At 34.3% G+C, this 21,223-nt stretch overlaps 1 protein-coding gene across 3 annotated transcripts in view; it reads left to right on the forward strand.

Annotated features, from left to right (window-relative positions):
• Positions 1–21,223, forward strand: part of Alg6 (ALG6 alpha-1,3-glucosyltransferase) — a 94,375-nt gene that overhangs the window by 19,683 nt on the left and 53,469 nt on the right. For all 3 annotated transcript variants that reach the window (XR_011708853.1, XM_071617908.1, XM_071617909.1), the window contains 9 exons: positions 943–1,025; positions 1,631–1,695; positions 5,108–5,293; positions 5,867–6,002; positions 7,761–7,846; positions 10,188–10,272; positions 13,391–13,461; positions 15,803–15,871; positions 15,994–16,192. Coding sequence is in view for 2 of the 3 variants with exons in the window: in XM_071617908.1 (XP_071474009.1) it covers positions 943–1,025; positions 1,631–1,695; positions 5,108–5,293; positions 5,867–6,002; positions 7,761–7,846; positions 10,188–10,272; positions 13,391–13,461; positions 15,803–15,871; positions 15,994–16,192 (980 nt within the window). In the remaining variant the exon portion in view is untranslated. The remainder of the gene's footprint in view (positions 1–942; positions 1,026–1,630; positions 1,696–5,107; positions 5,294–5,866; positions 6,003–7,760; positions 7,847–10,187; positions 10,273–13,390; positions 13,462–15,802; positions 15,872–15,993; positions 16,193–21,223) is intronic.

Here is a 21,223-nt window from a genome sequence, read left to right on the forward strand (position 1 = left end):
ACTACTTGGGTATGTTCCAGTTTGGCAGGTTCTTTTTATTTTTATTTTTATTAATTTTTTTAATGTGTGCTGGTGATTAAACCCAGGGCCTTATGCATTCTAAACACTGGTTCTATCACTGAGCTACACCCCCAGCCCCACTGTCGTCTTAAATATGGTGTCTGTAGTTGAACATAGATTGCATGCATTTAACACTGACAGTTTTACTGTCACTTTTCCTGAACACTGTATTTAAAAAATTGACTCTTTGATATTACTGTTAAAGAATTTAATGTATTATTTTTATTTGTTCTAAAAGGACTGCACATTCAGAATTATGTACTTTTTTGAGGGGCAGGAGTTTGGTTTGTTTTTATAGTGCTATAGATCAAACCTAGGGCCTTGTGCATGCTAGGCAAGCATCTACCAATAAGCTGTACTCCCTGCCCTTTAAAAAAAAAAATTTACTCTCTTCCCCCAGTTTTTTCCTTACTTGGGCCTCTCAAGCTCTTTATATGAATTAATTAGCAGAAGTTTATGTATTTTTTTTTAATAAATGTGAGCATTTAAAAAATATTCCATGCATTTCCACATTTGATTGTTCTTTGCACCAGAAAATGTGAAGTATACAGATACTAGGAAAAAGAAACTGCCTTTCCTGCTTTGAGTATTTTTCATTCTTAAGCCCAAGTCAGAGCAAAGAGAGAACATTGAGTACATCTAATTGATTAAATGTATGAATTTGTTAGAGTAAACTGAGAAGAGATTCTTGTAATGTAGCATTTGAAATTCGGCACAGGTGAAGGGAATGAAGAGACCATTGTGGAAGGGCCTTGCCCTTAGTAGGTAGGAACTTAGTGTTAACAGAATTCTCAGTAAGGTTGGAGGAAGGGAGAAAAGTGGTTAATGGGTTGCTGTAGATCCTCCTGGACTCATGCTTGAATTTATTTGCTTGTTTTTTAGTTTTTATTGCTGATTTGCTGATTTATATACCTGCAGTGATTTTGTACTGTTGTTGTTTAAAAGCTATCTCAACTAAGAAAAAGGTAAGTTTTAAAGCAACCTGACATTTCATCTGTGAAATGCTTTCTTAATTCCCCTATTAAGGACAGACCTTAAAGAAGCTATGCTTTAGGGAGTAGATAGAATAAGATTCTACCAATTATTACCAGTTAGAAAATATCACCTTACCTTACAGTAATTTTTTTCATGCCTTACTACAGTAATAAGAAGTTATGTACTGCTAAACTACACCCTGCACTAAATTTATTGTTTAAGTAGTAAATCTGAATTTTGAGCTGGTTTGTGAGAATGACTAAACTGGAAGGTATTTGAACAGTTCCTCTAGCCTCATAGCCATAGTTACCAAATTATTTTTGACCATTTTAGATATAGGTTATTCATTAGATTAACTTACCCAATTTGTATATTTTCTAAAAGTGACAAATACCTTCTTGTGATTTTTCCCCTTTTTTATTGTAGTGTCCTTTGTTACCTCCATGAAAACTTAAGTGTCTAAAAAGTTGTTTTATAAAAATGAAATTTTTTGATAAAAAAGTATAGCAGTTGAGGAAAATGGGAACATTGGCCACTCTTTTTTACTGTTTGGGCATCAATTTGCTTTCTTATTTCACAATATTTTTCTTTACAGATTGCTAATGCATTATGCATATTACTGTATCCAGGTCTTATTCTCATCGACTATGGACATTTTCAGTATCCTTTACTAATTTAGAAATGAAATCAGTTATATGTTACAAAATCTAGGCTCAATTCACATAATATTCTCATCCTATAATATCTTACTGACCACGGGGCTGGGATTGTGGCCCAGTAGTAGAGCGCTCATCTAGCACATGTGAGGCCCTTGGTTTGATCCTCAGCACCACATAAAAATAAATAAACAAAATAAAGGTATCGTGTCCAATTACTTCTGAAAAATAAATATTAAAAAAAAATATCTTACTGACCAGGATGGGTGCTTACATGAACTATTTGCATAAGCAGCTCTGGAGGCTGAGACAGGAGGATTGCAAGTTCAAAGCCAGCCTCAGCAATAGAACAGCCCTAAGCAACTCAGTGAGACCCTATCTCTAAAAAGTACAAAATTGGATTGAGGATGTGGCTCAGTGGTTGAGTGCCCCTGAGTTAAATTCCTGGTACCCTCCCCCCCAAAAAAAAGCCAGATATGGTTATGTTTTTCTAATTCTAAAAAGGTGTAACATAGCCTATTGTTCAGAAATATTATCTGACACTGACAAAAAGGAAAAGGTTTTCTTCCCTTTGTTTTGGGTGGTGAGAATTGAACCCAGGGGGCCTTTACCACTGAGCACCATCCCTAGCCCTTTCTATTTTTTATTTTGATAGGGTCTTGATAAATTGCTTAAGGCCTTGCTGAGTTGCTGAGGCTGGCCTTGAATTTGTGATCCTCCTATCTTAGCCTCCCAAGTTGCTGGATTACAAGCATGTGTCACCACACCCAGCAAGCATTCTTATAGTTTTTCGAGTTATGAAACAAAATGTTTCCTTAACAGATAGTAATAACTTAAAGCTTCGGGAAACTACAATTGAATAATTATAATTTATGTGTTTTTTTTTTTAAAGTATTCTAATGAAGGAACATTTAGACAAGTAAATAAATCTTTTAATTTGCTGAAAATTTGCATGTCTCTCCAATTTTTTTTTTTTTGGTAGTTCAACACCCACCCCCCCACCCACCTGCCCCACTCGCCTCCCAGGATTTTATTTTTGTTGTCTGTTTTGGTTGCTGTTTTTGAGAAAGGGTTTCACCAAATTGCCCAGGTGGCCTCAAACTTGGGATCTTACTGCCTCACCCTCCCAAGTAGCTGGGATCACAGGCGTGCACCATTGTGCCTGGCTTTTTGGTTATAATAAAACTACCATGTATATCTTTAAAAAGAATTTGTAAAAGATGCTCAAATTTGTAATTGTTTTTATCACATATTTTTTATTCTGTTCACTTTTTGAAGGGTGGGGTACTGAGGATTGAACCCAGGGGTGCTCAACCATTGATCTACATCCCTAACCCCTTTATTTTCTGTTTTAAGACAGGGTCTGGCTAAGTTGCTAAGGCTATTGTCTAACATAAGATCTTCCTGCCTCAGCCTCCTGAGTTGGGCTCAACATTTTGTTTGAGACTATTCATGCAGTTGTATATAGCTATAATTTGTTCATTTTCATTGCTTTACGATATTACGTGAACAGAAATAATCCTGTTACTGATAGACATTTGAATTATAGTGAGGTTTTGGCTGTGTTGAATACTGCTCTGAACATTCTTATAAATATCTCTTTGTGAACATATATTTTTTATGGGTGGAATTGCTAAGTTATAGATGTGCCATGTCCAATTTTAGATAATCTCAAATTATTGTTTTATTGGTGCATTATAATTATACTAATATTGGGATTCATTACGTGTGTTCATACATGCATAGAACATAATTTGATCAATGTCATTCCCTGGTACTCTCCCTATCCCTCTGTTCTTTCTCCCTTGATCTGCTTCTCTATGCTACTGATCGCCTTTATATTGTTATCCTCAGATTTTTTTTTTTTTTTTTTTTTGGTACTGGGGATTAAACCTGGAGTACTTTAAAACTGAGCCACATCTCCAGCCCTTTAAAAAAAAATATGTATATATATATATATGTATATGTATATATATATGTATATATATTTATATTATATTAAGTGACAATGTCTTGTTGAGCTGCTAAGTGCCTTGCTAATCTGCTGAGGCTGGCTTTGAACATGCAATCCTCCTGCCTCAGCCTCCCTAGTTGCTGGGATTACAGGTATGTGTCACCATGCCCGGCTCTCAGATTATTTTTAAGAATGGTGCACCAGTCAATACTCTCATTAGTAATGCTGGAAGAGTCCTCATGCTCTCCATTTTCACTGATTTTCAGTCATTTTCATTTTACCCATTCTGGTAAATTTTTAGTTTTTTCTCATCTGTGATTTGAATTACATACTCAATCAGAGCTTTTGGATATGTCACTTTGTGGGAGCACATTTCTTTAACAATTATGTACTCCCCTCCATCTGCAAAATAGGGCTAATAATAACTATTACTTTGTAAACTTGTTTTGAGAATTAAATGAATGAATATTTATAAAGCACTTAAAACAAGTTCTTGGGAAATGCTAAGTATTATGTAGGTATTTACTGCTACAAAATCATTTTTGTTTTTATTATTACCTTTTGGGCTCTGAAATTTGCAGTGATTTGTTTAGGCACAGGTATTCTTCACAGTTGTTTTGCACACTGCATGGGTCTGTTTAATTTGAAGTCATGTTCTTCAGTTCTGTGAAATTCTTTTACATTATTTCCTTGATAATTTTTGACCTTACTAGTCAGATGTTAAAACTTTTACCTACATCTTGAGCACACCTATATCTTTTCTTTTATGATTTAGAAGGTTATCTTGACTTTTAATACGTCTATTAAATTTTACTTGTTTCATTATGCATGTTTTGAATTTCTAATTAGAATTTCTTTTCCTGTTTTTCTTTTGATTCTTTGTATTATTTGATGTACATTACAGAGGAAGTATATTGATCTCAATAAGTTTTATTTTATTTTTTTAATTTACTGTTGAAGCATTGTTTGATTTTGTAGATTTTGGTATGTTGTTAAGAGTAGTACTGCCAAGTAGTCAAAAAAAAAAAAAAAAGAAAGCTGGGGCTGGGGTTGTGGCTGAGTGGTGGTGGAGTGCTTCCTTTGTATGTGTAAGGCCCTGGGTTTGATCCTCAGTACCATATTAAAAAAAAAAAAAAAAAAAATATATATATATATATATATATATATATATATATATATATATATAAAAGTATTAAAAAAAAGAAACAACGCTATATTTTAACCATTTAGAGCTATTTTTATCCTAAACATATTAGTTGCTCTTTAGCAGTAGGCTTAATATATTTGAGGCTATTGGATATGATTTCATATTTGTTTATTACCTTAATACTTTTGGTTTCTTCTTAGAAGTAGCTTTTATGGTACATGTATATTATTTTGAAATTACATAAGAAATATGCTGTATAAAATGTAAGACCTACCTCTTCTAATTATTGAGATAATTTCCTTGACACAGGAACATATATAATTCTGTGAGTCTGGGCTTTGCTTTGTGGGGTGTTCTTGGAGTATCTTATGACTGGGACCTGCTAGGGTCTCTGGCATTTTGTTTAGCTATAAATTATAAACAGATGGAACTTTACCATTCCTTGCCATTTTTTTGCTTTTTACTTGGCAAGTGTTTAAAAAAAGGCCTCAAAGGAAAAGGGTGAGTGACTTTTAAACACCAGAATTCAAAATTTTACTTCAGACAGTTTATTTGGCATACTTACTTGGAGGAAGGTGGTCCTTCACTTGGCCTTTTGGTGATTTCTGATAAATGTGTTGGCCACAGATGAATGGGAAGAAAGTGATTAAGTCATGTTCTATATTGTTTTGAATCTTCTTAATTAGAGAGATAGTTTGATCATTGTACACTTACTGGAGGTAATGTGGATTGGTTTGTTAGAGCATTGTTGTAGGATTTCATCTCTTTAGAGCTTATTACATTATATACTTATTAGAAATACTTCCTCATTTGACATTGACTGTGTCCCTTTCTTCCCATAGAAATGGCATCAAAGTTAAAAGTTAATTAGGATGATGACAGCAGTCTTTTTGTTGAAGTGCACATCTTAACAGCTCTGAAATTTTTAAATCTGATTCTAGCCAACTCCCGTCTCATCCATATTAGTTGCTAGATTTAGCATTACTGTGCATTTGCATTTATTGTATTCAATGAAATTTAACATCAGTTTTGCAGAAATCCCTATCTTACTGCTCATTCTTGTTTTGGTTCTAGGTTCAGGTTGTTAGTTAAGCTAGCTTGTACCGTTGTGGCTTCATTCATTCTCTGCTGGCTGCCATTCTTTACAGAAAGGGAACAAGCCTTGCAGGTCCTACGAAGACTCTTCCCAGTTGATCGTGGATTATTTGAGGTATGTTTATAACCTTTCCTGTCATTCCTTTCTGTTACTGTCCTTTCCTTGTAACTTCTGGGGAATTCATATAGGAGACACAGGACTAGAGACCCTAGCAGCTTTCCTCCTTGCAGTCATTGATTCAGTATAGAAGGCCTAGCTCAGCTTGCATTTTCTAGTTCGTAATACGAATACATTAGTATTTTTGCCATCATCAAATCCATAATTCAGTTATATATTTTTCTAGTGAAATAGGGTCCATAATGAAAGGTAGCATGAGAAGCGGCAGCTACAAAGATAACAACAACTCTGTAATTTTTTGATTTGTGTTCTTTTTAGTCTTAGGAAAGTATTTGTTAAACTAATAATCATGTTTGCTCCAGAAAGATCTCCTAATTCCTTATGAGATATGTATAACCTTCATCCATAGTAATTTTTAATGAGAATCTTTCATTTCATTTAATGCTAGTTTAATCACTCTTGTTAAAGTTTTATTACATGAATAATTTGATCATTTAGATTTAGTAATTAAATTAAACAAACCATTTTTCTGAAACAAAAAAGCCTTTTAATAAAGTTAGAGACAACATATTTATTTGCTTTTGAATAACATTTCTTTTAAAAAAGTACATATTATCTTTCTAATTTTTAAATACATAAATTTCTATAGACTATCTTTCAGTGGATTTATAGGAACGAGCATTTTGAAAGAGACTGAGTGCGAAAGGAGTTTGCTGTTACAAAGGAAAGGAATAGGAGTGTGTGTGTGACTGTCTGTGGGGATGATGGTGGTGCTGATACTGATTAAAAAAACAATCACTATTATCACCACCACTTACTGGGTGCCAGGCCTTTATTTGATCCTTATAGTAGCTCTAAAATAGCAGTTAGCCCCACTTTAAAGATAAGAAAACTGAGATCAGAGGTTCGGGTAATTAGTATGTGACGGAGCTGTAATTTAAACTCTGATAGCTATACTCTTGACCTTCTTTTTATATAAACTCTAACATTTATATAAAGAAAAGTTTAATTCTGCATGAAAGCTGCCTGTTTTTTTGCCTTACCTTCCTTTTCAGAAAGGGTATTTCTCATGATAATAACAAAAATGGATATCAGGCACTTTCATTCACTTGTTGCCCTCAAAAGCCTGAAGGGCATTTTCTTTGATGAGACACAGTGGTTGTCAGTGACTTTCTTGATGTCATGCCTATGCACTGTGAATCAAGCAACAGTATAGAGGAGGGTTTTATGAGCAGAACTGCAGTTCAAATTTAATTTTGAAAGTTATCCTAGCACAACTGCTAATGTTTTTAAACTTCTTGATTTATTAGCAATTAGCTCTTGTCATTGCTTGTACCTAGTAATTCACTCTAAATAAATTTAGGTGTGTAATAAAATGTATCAAGTGTAATATGTTTTACAGATGGGGAAAAATTTAAAAACAAAAATTTCAAAGGAATAACTTCAGTTTTTAAGGATGATCTACTGCTTTTTGAAAAACATCAAGTATTTTTAGGGAATGTTGCGTTGAGACTATGGTTGGCTGATGATTTCCACTAACTCCCTCCCATCAGAAAAACAAAAAGCAAGATGCTTGAGTGCAGGTGTGATGAGTGTAGGTGTAGGTGTTTGTTGCTTGAAGAATTTAATCTACCTTGTTATAAATGTAAATGAAAGTTTCACATGTTTCAAAAGTTTATTTACTTTGATGATCATGGACTTCATGGGTTTAGTATGTTTTTCAATTTACCAAAATGTAAAACAAATCTTTTTTAGGATAAAGTAGCCAATATTTGGTGCAGCTTCAGTGTTTTTCTGAAGATTAAGGACATTTTGCCACGACACACTCAGATAATAATCAGGTAATACACTCAGTTTCTAAGTTATAGTTATAGTGTTTTATAAACTATCCTCTAAAAGTATTATAACAAGGGGGAGGGAAGAGGGGGAGAAGAGGAAAAAGACTAGGGAATGAAATTGACCAAATTATAGTTATATTGTGTGTACATACAAATGTGTAACAATGAATCCCACTTTTATGTATAATTATAATGCACCAATAAAAAAGATTTTTAAAAAATATTATAGTAATACCTCATTTATCTGAAATTATTAGTGAATGAAGTATTCTTCACTAGTGGATTTTCAACTTAAATTTATCCCTCTGTACAATAAAACTCTCTTGTTTGATTGATTGATGGATTCTGGGGATTTGAACTTAGGGCACTTGACAACATCCCCATCCCTGTTTTGTATTTTATTTAGCGACAGGGTCTCACTGAGTTGCTTAGTGCCTCATTTTTTGCTGAGGCTGGTTTTGAACTCGCTATCTTCCAGCCTCAGCCTCCCAAGCCTCTGGGATTACAGGAGTGTGCTACTGTGCCCAGCTTGTTTGATTTATTTTATGTGAAAGTCTTTCTTCATTTTTACCTAGTTTTCTCCTTAAACAGAGCTCACTGAATATTGTTTACCATGGTCTTGAAATATCATGAATTTCAGTAGGGTATCAGCTAAGGTCAACCAAGGAAATAGAACAAGTTTGAGGTCATCATTTGTGTGTGTGTATACATGCATGCACACATGCACACCTATGTATCTCTGCATGTGGATTTATTGCCAGGAATAGTGTTGTGCAGTTGTGGGGGGCTGGCTGAGCACACCAGAAGTCCACAGGCAGATGGTCAAAAAGAAATATTTAGGGGTAAAGAAGAGTGATTGAGATCCAGCACCTGTAAGTGAAGACCTAAGCTCTTTTTTAAAGGGCTTCCCAGTTAGGCCCTAGGACAGTTTCCCTTTGAATGACTTAAAACTTATGTGTAGAACCCAGGGGCATGTAACCCAGGGGCACTCTACCACTGAGCTACATCCCCAATCTTTTTAATTTTTTTTTTTTATTTATTTTGAGACAGGGTCTAAGTTGCCAAGGCTGGCCTTGGACTTGTGATCCTCCTGCCTCAGCCTCTCCAGTTGCTGGAATCACACAGTCATGTGCCACTGTGCCTAGCCCTTTTAATTAAAGTCCACCAAATTGGTACTTTACATCCATGAAGTCTCTTCACAGCAGCACCTAGCATTTGAATCACTGGGAAATGGGTGTTGTCTCCCTCTTGCCCTCTCAGCTTGCAGCCCACAGCAACAGGAAGCACACAGTAAGGGAATTTTGGGAACTTCAGTTCAGCCTAGCCAAGTTGACAAGTCACAGGACCACAAGTAGGAAGAATCAGTTCCTGTGTTAGGTTATATACTTGTTGTCAGGGATTAGAGGAGTGTCTGCCATTGTGCTCTCACTCCAGTGTGTCTGTGTTCTCTCATTCTTTTCTCTCCCTGCCTGTCAGTCATCACCAAGAGCAGCTTCAGTAGCTTTTTGTTCCCTTTATATCTTGTTCTTTCTAACTTATCATGGGCTTGAAAATCAGAGAGTCAACTTTTATGAAGTGAGGGCCAGAGAGACTCTCCTGTTAAACAATAACATTTGTGTGCACATGTGTGTTTGTGTGTGTGTGTGTGTGTGTGTGTGTGTGTGTTGGGGACAGGAGAGGATACTCTGAGAGGTAAGGGTCCAAAACAATGGATCAATTTCAGAAAACAGTCTTGTCTATTTACTTGGTAATTGACCTCTAACTATATATTTTTGTATCTTTTCTTTTTTTAAAAAAATATTTTTAGTTGTAGATGGAAACGGTATCTTTATTTTTTTATGTGGTGCTGAGAATTGAACTTAGTGCCTCACACATGCTAGGCAAGCGCTCTACCACTGAGCCACAGTCTCAGCCCTCTTTGTTATCTTTTCTATACCTGATATTAAGTACTAAAATAGCTTAAGCAGTATTTAGTATCATGTTTTGTTCTGTATTATATAATTTTGTATAAAAGTATATTCACATTTCAGTGTGTAGCTTTTATTTAAATGTTTTTTGTTCTCCTAAATTTAATAAAATTTAATTTGAAATCAACTTAAGTTGATAAATAATGTGATTCCTAAATTTTTAAAAAGTATTTGTTTAGCTAGATTTATATCTCTATAAAGAAAACAAATATTTGGGCTAGGGTTGTAGGTCAGTGGTAGACCACTTGTCTCGCACGCATGAGGCCCTGGGTCCCATCCTCAGCACCCCATAAAAATAAATAAAAATAAAGATATTTTTAAAAAATAAAATAAAGAAAACATTTTATTCTTATTCTTTTTTTTTTTTTTTTTTTTAGCTTTTGTTTTACATTTTTGAGCTTGCTTCCTGCATGTATAAAATTAATACTTCATCCCTCTCCCAGAGGATTCAGATTTACTCTGGTAAGTTTATAATACTTTACATACTTAATTTTTGCTACAAACAATCTTTTAAAAATAATGATAATTATTTTCTTGCTTTGACCAAAATTTATTGGGCTGGGGATTAAGAGATGCATTTATTTGGTCAACATTTATTGAGTGTTTCCTCTTCTTAGAGGCTGTCTGTGTTGGGCAGTAGGCTGAACAATCAGAATATTTCAGTTAACTTGAACAACTGTTTAATTCCTGTTTTGTATTGGGTTAATGAAGGAATACAAAGAAGAAAACAGTGGTGATAAACATACGCTTAAATAATTTTGCAGTCAGGCAGATGGCATTAAGTTCTATCAGTTACAAATCAAGTCCTATGATGGTATGGGAAGGGGAGATATCTTGGAGGAAAACTTTAGACAGCTGCTTAGAGCAAGTGGGCTTTGAGTCATATTTTGAAAGCTGGGCAAGATTTGGAACAGGAGGTCACATAGCAGAAAAGAAATTCAAGATAGGAAGTAGAGCTTGAAGGTACAGAGGTAGGATAGGACAAGGAACATTCTGGGAAAAGCTATTAAACAATAAAATTTGTGTGTGTGCACGTGTGTGCCTGTGTGTGCGTGCGTGTGTGTGTGTGTGTGTAAGAGGATACCGTGAGACTTGTGTCAATTTGAGGATGGATTGGGTATATTTCCTTTAGGGATTTTCTGAGTAGGCCTGTAAATTTCTCTTGGTTGTATTTCTGTGGCATTTAAATTTTTGTTATTGTGTGCCTTGGTCTATAAAGTGATATTTAAAATTCCCTTTAAAGTACCAAGAACATTTAATTTATGAAAACAGTAAATCCCAGTGGATTTATAAGAGGACAACATTTTAGAAATTAGTGTTTCAATCTGGAACTGCCACTTATATATGTTGCATAGTAAAAACAAGTCAGAATTGACCATAACAGTGAAATATTTCAAAAGTATATCTCAGTACCACAATACAAAAAGGATATGTTTGTGTTCCTGTTTTCTTTTTTGTTACCTTTCAATTAATGATTTCTTTTGTTTCATTCTGTGAATGAACTCTGATGTCATCTGTTGTTAATATTCTATAGGATGGTTAGAACAGGATGGATATGGTTAATAATTCTTTGGTGTCTTCAGTAGGCCTAACTTGAAATATTTTCAAATTTATGAGAGATTATATTATTGTTCTAGGAAATAGCTTGACAAATAAATGTCTATTTCAAAGATAATGGAATAGAACTTTAGAATGTAACTGTAGCAGTGTTAGATATGATTACTTTTAAGCACTGTAAGCCAGAAAAAAATGTTTCTTTTTCTTCATTTCCTAATTTTATTCTGTTCAGTAGATTTTATTACAAGCCACTGTGTTAAAACAATGATTTTTGTTATTTTGGTTTTGTTGATAACTGATACTGTTTTGAATTCTGATTGTATACTTCTGAGAGCTTTAAAAACATTTACTATTATAATTATTTTAAACATATTTCCTTTCAATTGTTTGGTTGAATTATATCAATATAAATCTATAATGAGATAATAGATACTATGAATATTCATCTATCTATAGCAACAAAATGATTTGTATTTACTTTATTAAAGTAGTATTATTGAGTGCCCTCCACTGTGCCAGGTCCTCTTCTAGGTACTGAATGTAAATGAATGACAGACAACATTCCTACCCACCTACTGGGGTCTTTCATGCTAGTGGTGGAAGATGGAAAATATATCAGTTAAGAAGAAAATACCTGGGAGTAATGGGTGCTACAAAGAAAATAGTGTTATATGAAAAGAGCTGATGGATGGGTTAGAGGACACTGCTTTTTTTTTTTTTTAATATTTTTTAGCTCTAGATGGATACAATACCTTTATTTATTTATCTTTATGTGGTGCTGAGGATCGAACCCAGTGCCTCACAGGTGCTAGGCAAGCACTCTACCACTGAGCCACAACCCCAGCCTGACACTGCTTTATTTTTATTTATTAATTCATTTATTTTAAGACCGGGCCTCACTATGTTGCCCAGATTGGTCTGAAACTCTTGGGCTCAAGGGATCCTCCTGCTTCAGCCTCCTAAGTGGTTAGGATGACAGACTGAACTGCTGTGCCCAGTGAGGACACTACTTTGAGTTAGGGATGTCTTTGCAGAGAAGTAACATTTGAGCCAAGAGATGCATACCACCAGAAGGAGCCAATCATAAGCCCTAGGCCTTGACTTGAAAAAATCAGATCTTTCCTTAAGGCAGAACACATCTGGCATGCCCAAGGCATAAAGGGATAGGTAGGAAGTGGTTGATGTGAAGTGAGCAAGGGAGACAGCAACTGATGAGCTTGAAGAGGAAATAGGAGCCAGATCCCGCAGGGGTTAGGATTTTATTCTAAATGTAATGTGTAGCTAGTGGAGGATTTTAAAAAGGGAAATTATATGATCTGACATGATGGCTGCTTAAAGAATAGACTGTATGGGGCAAGAATGTTAATAGATTATATTGTACTAGTCCAGGATAAAGATGGGCGTAGCTTGGACCTTTGCCACCATCAGCAGAGGAGAATGCAGATAAGTAAATGGATGTTTTATTTAGGAGGTGTTGTAAGGTAGTATTTGCTGATGGATTAGATGTATGGGGTGTACAAGATAATCAGATTTTTTGCTTGAGCAAAACTAGATGTACATCAACATATATTCTGCAGAATACAAATTTCTCAAAATCTAAGTAACTTATTTAAAACCCCAAAGAGCAGATGAATTTACAAAACAATTTTAGCATATTTTATTGAAGCATACATTTTATAAACACTGCAACAGATTCGTTTTTAGATATCAAACTTTTTGTCCTAAACTGTCAGATTCCAAGGGAGAATGAAGGTGTGATTGTTGTATATATTTACTGGTTTTGTTTGTTAATAACTGAGTCCCAATGAACTTGTTTTAGATGTTTATGTATAGTTTATAACCATTGTTTTTTGAAAAACATTTTCAAGATTCTATTAAAATATTATACATCAGTTCTGCATTTATATTTTATTTCTAGATAGAAGCTATAATATTCATATTTCACTTGAAATGATTATTTACATTCATAATTGATATATTTTACAAGTTGATATATCTCATCCCCTTCTTTTTTTTCTTAAAGGTTAGCTGTGCATTATCATTCTTTTTATTTTCTTTCCAAGTACATGAAAAGTCCGTTCTCTTGGTATCATTGTAAGTAGAAATGTTTGAAGTATATATTTCCTATTGTATAATTTATAAGTACATTTATAATTTACACAAATATTCAAGTGCAAAATAAAAGTACACTGATATTTTTACATATAATTATTAGTCATTTTTTCAGGATGATGACATCTTAGATTTTATTTCTTTATAAAATATATTTTAAATAAAAAAAAAGATTGATATAATTATTATTAGATGGGGCTTTGAACTAAAATCTGCTGGGCTGGCCCATGTGGAAAGTGTCTTCACTCTAAACAAAACAGACTCATATCACGATAGACTGGGAAGACTACTTAGTATCATGCCCTGAAACCCAAACCTGAGTTAGATTTTACTGGTTTAATAAGGTGACAGGGGCCTAAATCATGTAGGACCTTGTAGGTGGTATTATAAACTTTGGTTTTTATTCTGAAGGGAATGGGGAGCTAGGCATTGTTTCAAATAAGGTGAAGGGGAAGGATGAGAGAAGAGGATGACCATGTAGGGAATTGCTACATAATTATGAATTTTACAGAATCTCAAGGTTAGGGGCTATTCATCTTTGTATTCTCAGAGCAGTCCTATATAAGTAATAATAAATGTTTCATCAGTGCTTGAGTTGTAACTAAATATTGAATGAAAAATTGGGAAAGAATTAAGACCCCCCAAACCAGTGAATATTAAGCACCTTCTATATACTTGCCAAATGAATCCATTTTGATTTAGAATATATTCAAGTAGTGAAATAGAAAGTCCTCTGGTATTATTTCTTAGTATAGTTTTCAACCAGTTTATAATCCAGTACTTAAATCTCACATACTAGTTGATATGGGGAAAAGTTATCCTTCTAAAGAAAGGAGGAGACTGTCATACCTTCATAAAGCATTTGTAACCCACTTGAATCAAAGTGTGAAATATGTTATATCAAGAAACATGTAATGTTTTGAACAACCAACAATTAAAAATTTTAAAAAAAAGCATTTGTAAAAATAAGAAGAGCCAAATAATAATAATGTAGCAGCAATTATTCAATAACCATCATCATTAGAAAAGTTTATTTTTATTGTTAACAAATACTAGATGATACCTGTAGAGAGTTCTTTCAACTATTTAATAGTATAGGATTTTTACATGTACACATAAGAAAACATGTTAATGATTGACTCAAGATCTCAAGTGACAGAAATGGGACCTGGACTCAGGGTTTCTTAGTAGCCCCTTTCTCCTTGAGCACTGACATAGCTGTATCCACAAGGTATTGGACCAGGAGTTGTACTAAGGTCAGAGTTTGGAGCTAAGATGTGAAACAGCTCTTTGATAACAGCTCTTATTTACTGATATTGTGCTTCCTGTTCCTCTACTATTGCTCTTTTTTTTTGGTGGGGGTGGTACCAGGGATTGAATTCAGAGCAATCAACCACTGAGCCACATCTCCAGCCTTATTTTGTATTTTATAGAGACAGGGTTTCACTGAGTTGCTTAGTGCCTGATGTTGCTGAGGCTGGCTTTGAACTCATGATCCTCCTGTCTCAGCCTCCCAAGCTGCTGGGATTACAGGCGTGGGCCACCACACCTGGCTTCGCTTTTTTAATATAGTCTTTTACTACTACTTTTCTTTTAGTCTACCATTATCAACGTGCTTCCCTTTACAACTCACATCTGTTATCCTCTCTTCAGTGGCCTGATATTGTCTGTTTTAACTTCAGGGGTTTTTGAGGGAAGGTACTGGGGATTGAACCCTGGGGCTCTTTACTACTGAGCCATACCTACAGTTCTTTTTTCTTTTTCTTTTGAGACAAGAGTCTCACGAAGATGCTAAGGCTGGCCTTGAACTTGGGATCTTCCTGCTTCAGACTCCCAAGTCACTGGGATTACAGGTGTACACCACTGTGCCTGGCTCATAACTTTAGTTTTTAACTTAGCTGAGTGATACATAATATGGAGGGTCATAAAACACAAGTTTGAAAGCAACTGTTTTGGGAATTCATTTCATATTTACCTAGTAGGATGAAATATATGAAAAAGCTTGCTTTCTCTGAATGTTCAGATCTGCCTTATCTGACTCTTTCCTTAGGGTACTATTTGTAAGATAGAGAAAAATATTCCATTAATGGCATATTGGAAGCAGCAGTTTCCCAGTTATGAGGAGTTTACACCTTCTCTGGTTCTAGACTTAGTTTAGACTGTTATAAATAATGAATCAGTAGTCCATGTGGAGTCCTTCTTGGATTTTTCTTTTAAGCTACCCCGGAATATCAGACACATAAAATGTGCTTATATTTTTTACAAGTAGTAGTTGAAATTATATTCTTTAATACTATTTTTTTTTTTTTTTTTGTCATTTTAGACCAGTCTGCTTAGTTTTAAATGAAATTCCTTTTATGTCTACTTGGTTTTTACTTGTGTCAACATTTAGGTGAGTCAAGCCAACTTCTACATAATATTTTCAGTATGATTCCTGTAAACTCATTTAAGACACTTTTACAAAATGATGATTTGTGTTGATTGTGCTTTGGTGTTTTTTGTTTTCCTTTACAGTATGCTACCTCTTCTATTAAAGGATGAGCTCCTAATGCCCTCCTTTGTGACAGTGATGGCATTTTTTATAGCTTGTGCAACTTTCTTTCCAATATTTGAAAAGATGTCTGAAGAAGAACTGCAGTTAAAATCTTTTTCCATTTCTATAAGGAAATATCTTCCACGTTTTACATTTCTTCCCAGAATTATACAACATTTGGTAAGTTGTTTTTAAGGAATGGTACATTTTCTAGCATGCCACTATTCTTTCAAATTATTGAAATATCTTTTTTCTTTTCTAACTTTATGAGAAATTAGTCACATAATCCACCCATTTAATGTGTATGCTCTAGTGGTTTTAAGTATGTACACAGATTTGTACATTATCACAATAATCTAATTTTACATTTTTTCATTACCCCCCCAAAAACCCTTATATTCATTAGCAGTCATTCTCCATCATACCCTCATTTCTAACTCTCAACTTTGGATAGCCACTAATATGCTCTTTGTCTCTATAGATTTACCTATTCTGGACATTTCATACAAATGGACTATCATAGTTAGCTTAGGCTGCCATAACAAAATACCAAAGACTGGGTACCTTTAATAACAGAAATTTATTTCCTCACAGTTCTAGAGGCTAGAAGTCCAAAATCAAGGTGCCATCAGGGTAGGTTTCTGGTAGGCCCACTCTTCCTGGTTTATACAGAGCCACCTTTTTCCTGTGTTGTCATATAGCCTCTACTTTGTACTCATATAGGGAGAGATCTTTGGTTTCTGTGCCTTTTTTCTTTATAAGGACATTAGTACTACTGGATTAGGGCCTCACTACTATAGATGGGCTCATTTAACTTTAATTACCTCTCTAAAAGCCCTGACTCCAAATATAGTGACATTGGGGGTTAGGACTTCAAAATATGGATTTTGGGGTGGGACATAGTTCAGTCCATAACGTGGAATCCTACAAAATATGGACTTTTGTGACTGGTTTCTTTTACTTAGCATAATATTTTTGAGGTTCATTTGTGTTATACCATCTATTAGTATTTTATTCCTTTTTATTGCCAAATTATATTCCATTATATTGATATGCCATGTTTTGTTTATCCATCAGCTAATGGACATATTAGGTTTCTACTTTTGGGCTATTATGAATAATACTATTATTGACATTTGTGTATAAGGTTTGAGTCTACATAAATTTTCATTTTCCTTGAGTAGAATTGCTGGGTCTTATAGTAGTTCTGTGTTTTAATATTTTCAGAAATTGCTAAACTGTTCACAAAGTATACCATGATTCTACATTCTCACCAACAATGTGTGGGTTTCTAGTTTCTGTACATCCTTGACAGCATTTGTTGTTGGCTTTTGAACTATAGCTTAACTAGTGATTGTCAAGTGGTAGCTCATTATAGTTGTGATTTGTATTTCTCTTTTCTTTTGGTAGGGATTGAACGCTCCTGTGCTTAATCACTGAGCTACTTTGCAGCATTATTTTATATTTTATTTTGAGATAGCATCACCCTAAGTTGCTCGGGGCCTTGCTAAGTTGCTTTTAACTTGTAATCCTCCTGTCTCAGCTTCTGGAGCTGCTGGATTACAGGCATGTGCCCCCATGCCAGCTATTTGTGTTTTTCTAATGAAAGACGTTGAGCATTTGCTTATTGGCCATCTCTATATCTTGTATGGAGAAAATGACTACTCAAATCCGTTACTTTTTTTCCCCCTAGTGCTGGGAACTGAACTCAGGGCGTTGCACATGCTAGGCAAGCAGTACCACTGAGTTATAGTCTAGCACCCTCTTCTCATTTTTAGTTGGATTGTCTTTTGTTTTTTGAGTGTTGAGACTTTTTTATACATTATATTTTTCTTTATAAATTCTTGATGAGTCCCTTACCAGATATATGACTTGCACATATTTTCTGACATTCTGAGTTGATGGCATTATATGGAGCATACAAGTTTTGATTCTGATAAAATTTTAATGTCTATTTTTTCTTTTGTTGCTTGTGCTTTTGGTGTCATCTATAAGAAAACCTATGTAACCAATGGTCATGAATATTTACTCCTGTTTTCTTCTAGTTTTATAGTTTGTTTTTATATCTACAACTTTGATTCATTTTGTGCTTATTCAGCTATCTCAGTTCTGCAAAACTGCTTTGGCATGCTTGTTGAAAATCATCTGATCCTAAAGTAAGGTCTATAGTTTTGATGTCTTTGTCAATTCACAGTTTCTATATTTAGAGGGCATTATGTTCAAATTTGTATTATTGAGATTATTACAGTACTTTATATGTTGAAAATACTAGGTTGTAATCTACCTGAGGGCAGGGTGTTTTTTTGTTTTTGTTTTTATGGCACAGAGGATTGAACCCAGGGCCTCACATATGCTAGGCAAGCACTTTACTATTGAGATACATCTCTAGCCTAGAATTCTTTTTTTCTCCCATTTTTAAAATTTGTTCTACTTAGTTATATATGACAGCAGAATGCATTTAAATTCATTGTTCACAAATAGAGCACAACATTCCAATTCTCTGGTTATACACCATATAGAGATCCTCACCATTTGTGCAGTCATGTACGAATGTACCTATGTACCTAGGGTAATGATGTCCGTCTCATTCCACCATCTTTCTTGTTCCATAGCCCCTCCACTCCCCATCCTCCCCTTTGCCCAATCCGAAGTTTCTCCATTCTTCTCATGACCCTCCCCACCCACCCCATTGTGGATCAGCATCCACTAATCAAAGAAAACATTTGGCCTTTGGTTTTTGGGATCAACTTACTTTGCTTAGCATGATATTCTTCAGTTCCATCCATTTACCTGCAAATGCCATAATTTTATTCTCTTTTAGTGCTGAGTAATATTCCATTGTTTATATGGTGTTTCTTTATCCATTAATCTTTTGATGGGCATCTCAGTTGGTTCCAATTTAGCTACTGTGAATTGAGGTGCTATAAACATTGATGTGGCTGTGTGTATGCTGATTTTAAGTCCTGAGGGATAGGATAGATGGGTCAAATGGTGGTTCCATTCCAAGTTTTCCAAGTTTTCTGGGGAATCTCCTTACTGCTTTCCAAAGTAGTTGCACCAATTTGCAGTCCCACCAGCAGTGTATGAGTGAATCTTTTTCCCCACATCCTCACCATCACTTATTGGTTGTATTCCTGATAACTGCCATTCTGACTGGAGTGAGATGGAATCTTAGAGTAGTTTTAATTTGCATTTCTTCAATTACTAGAGATGTTGAACATTTTTTTTCATATATTGGTTGAGTGCTTATATATCTTCTTCTGAAAAGTCTGTTCAGTTCCTTAGCCCATTTCTTGATTGGGTTTTCTGTTAAGTTTTTTGAGTTCTTTATGTATCCTGGAGATTAGTGCTCTATCTGATGTGTGTGTGGTAAAGATATTTCTGTAGATATCTCTCTTCACATCATTGATTGTTTCGTTTGCTGAGGAACCTTTTAATTTGAATCCATCCCACTAATTGATTCTTAATTTTACATCTTGCACTTTAGGAGTCTTGTTAAGGAAGTTGGGGCCTAATCTGACATGATGAAGATTTGGGCCTACTTTTTCTTCTAGTAAATGCAGGGTCTCTAGTCTAATTCCTAGGTCCTTGATCCACTTTTGAGTTTTGTGCATGGTGAGAGATAGAGGCTTGATTTCATTTTGCTGTATATGGATTTCCAGTTTCCTCAGCACCATTTGTTGAAGAGGCTATCATTTCTCCAATGTATGTTTTTGGCGCCTTTCTCTAGTATGACATAGCCATATTTATGTGGGTTTGTTGCTATGTTTTCTATTTTGTATCATTGGTCTACACAGTTATTTTGGTGCCAATACCATGCTGTTTTTGTTACTGTTGCTCTGTAGTATAGTTTAAGATCTGGTATTGTGATACCTCCTGCTTCACTTTTCTTGCTGAGGATTGCTATGGCTATTCTGGGTCTCTTACTTTTCCAAATGAATTTTATGATTGCCTTTTCTATGAAGAATGCCATTGAGATTTTAATAGGAATTGCATTAAATCTGTGTAACAGTTTTGGTAGTATGGCCATTTTGACAATATTCATTCTGACTATCTAAAAGCATGGGAGATATTTCCATCTTCTAAGTCTTCTTCAATTTCTTACTTTAGTGTTCTGTAGTTTTCATTGTAGAGGTCTTTCACCTCTTTTATTAGATTGATTTCCAAGTATTTTATCTTTTTAAATACTATTTTGAATGGGGTAATTTTCCTAATTTCTCTTTCAGTGCATTCATTGCTTATGTATAGAAATGCATTTGATTTATAGATATTGATTTTGTATTTTGCTACTTTGCTGAATTCATTTATTAGTTCTAGAAGTTTTCTGGTGGATTTTTTGCATCTTCTAAATACAGAATCATGTCATCAGCAAATAGGGATAGTTTGAGCTCTTCTTTTTCTATGTATATCCTTTTAATTTCTTTTGTTTGCTCTGGCTAGAGTTTCAAGGACTGTGTTGAATACAAGTGGTGAAAGAGAGCATCCTGTCTTATTCCAGTTTTTAGACGGAATGCTTTCAGTAGAATAACGTAAGCCTTGGACTTAACATAGATAGCTTTTACAATGTTGAGGCATTTTCTACTATTCCTAGTTTTATAGTGTTTTGAACATGAAAAGGTGCTGTATTTTGTTAAATGCTTTTTCAGCATCTATTGAGATAATCATAATTTTTGTCTCTAAGTCTATTAATGATTTCTGTATGTTGAACCAACCTTGCATCTGAGATGAACTCCACTTGACCTTTTTAATATGCTTTTGTATGCAATTTGTCAGAATTTTATTAAGAATTTTTGCATCTGTATTCATCAGGGATACCAGCCTAGAATTCTTGATTTTATACATACTATTATATAAGTAGCTTCTATCAGTACATAGTAGGTAGTGGGTACTTGTTTGTTGAATGAATGGACATTCACCATCTGATTATTAGAGGTAGCTCAAATGTCCAGTAGCTAGAAAATAGTATATGAGTTACTATATAAGTTCCATGGAATATTTTAAAGTATTTAAATGTTTATGAAAGAATGTATAATAAATGGAAAGTTTATTAGAGAGCTAAGCATGTGAGTATATGTAAAATATATATGACATATAAGTATATTTGTATACATGTAACACATGAAAGTATATATATATATAATACACATATATATATATACACATATATACTTTATATATATATAATTTTTTTTTTCAAAATAAGAAAATAAA

The sequence above is a fragment of the Marmota flaviventris genome, chromosome 10 (assembly GCF_047511675.1).
Source record: "Marmota flaviventris isolate mMarFla1 chromosome 10, mMarFla1.hap1, whole genome shotgun sequence".
Classification (NCBI taxonomy): Eukaryota; Metazoa; Chordata; class Mammalia; order Rodentia; family Sciuridae; genus Marmota; species Marmota flaviventris.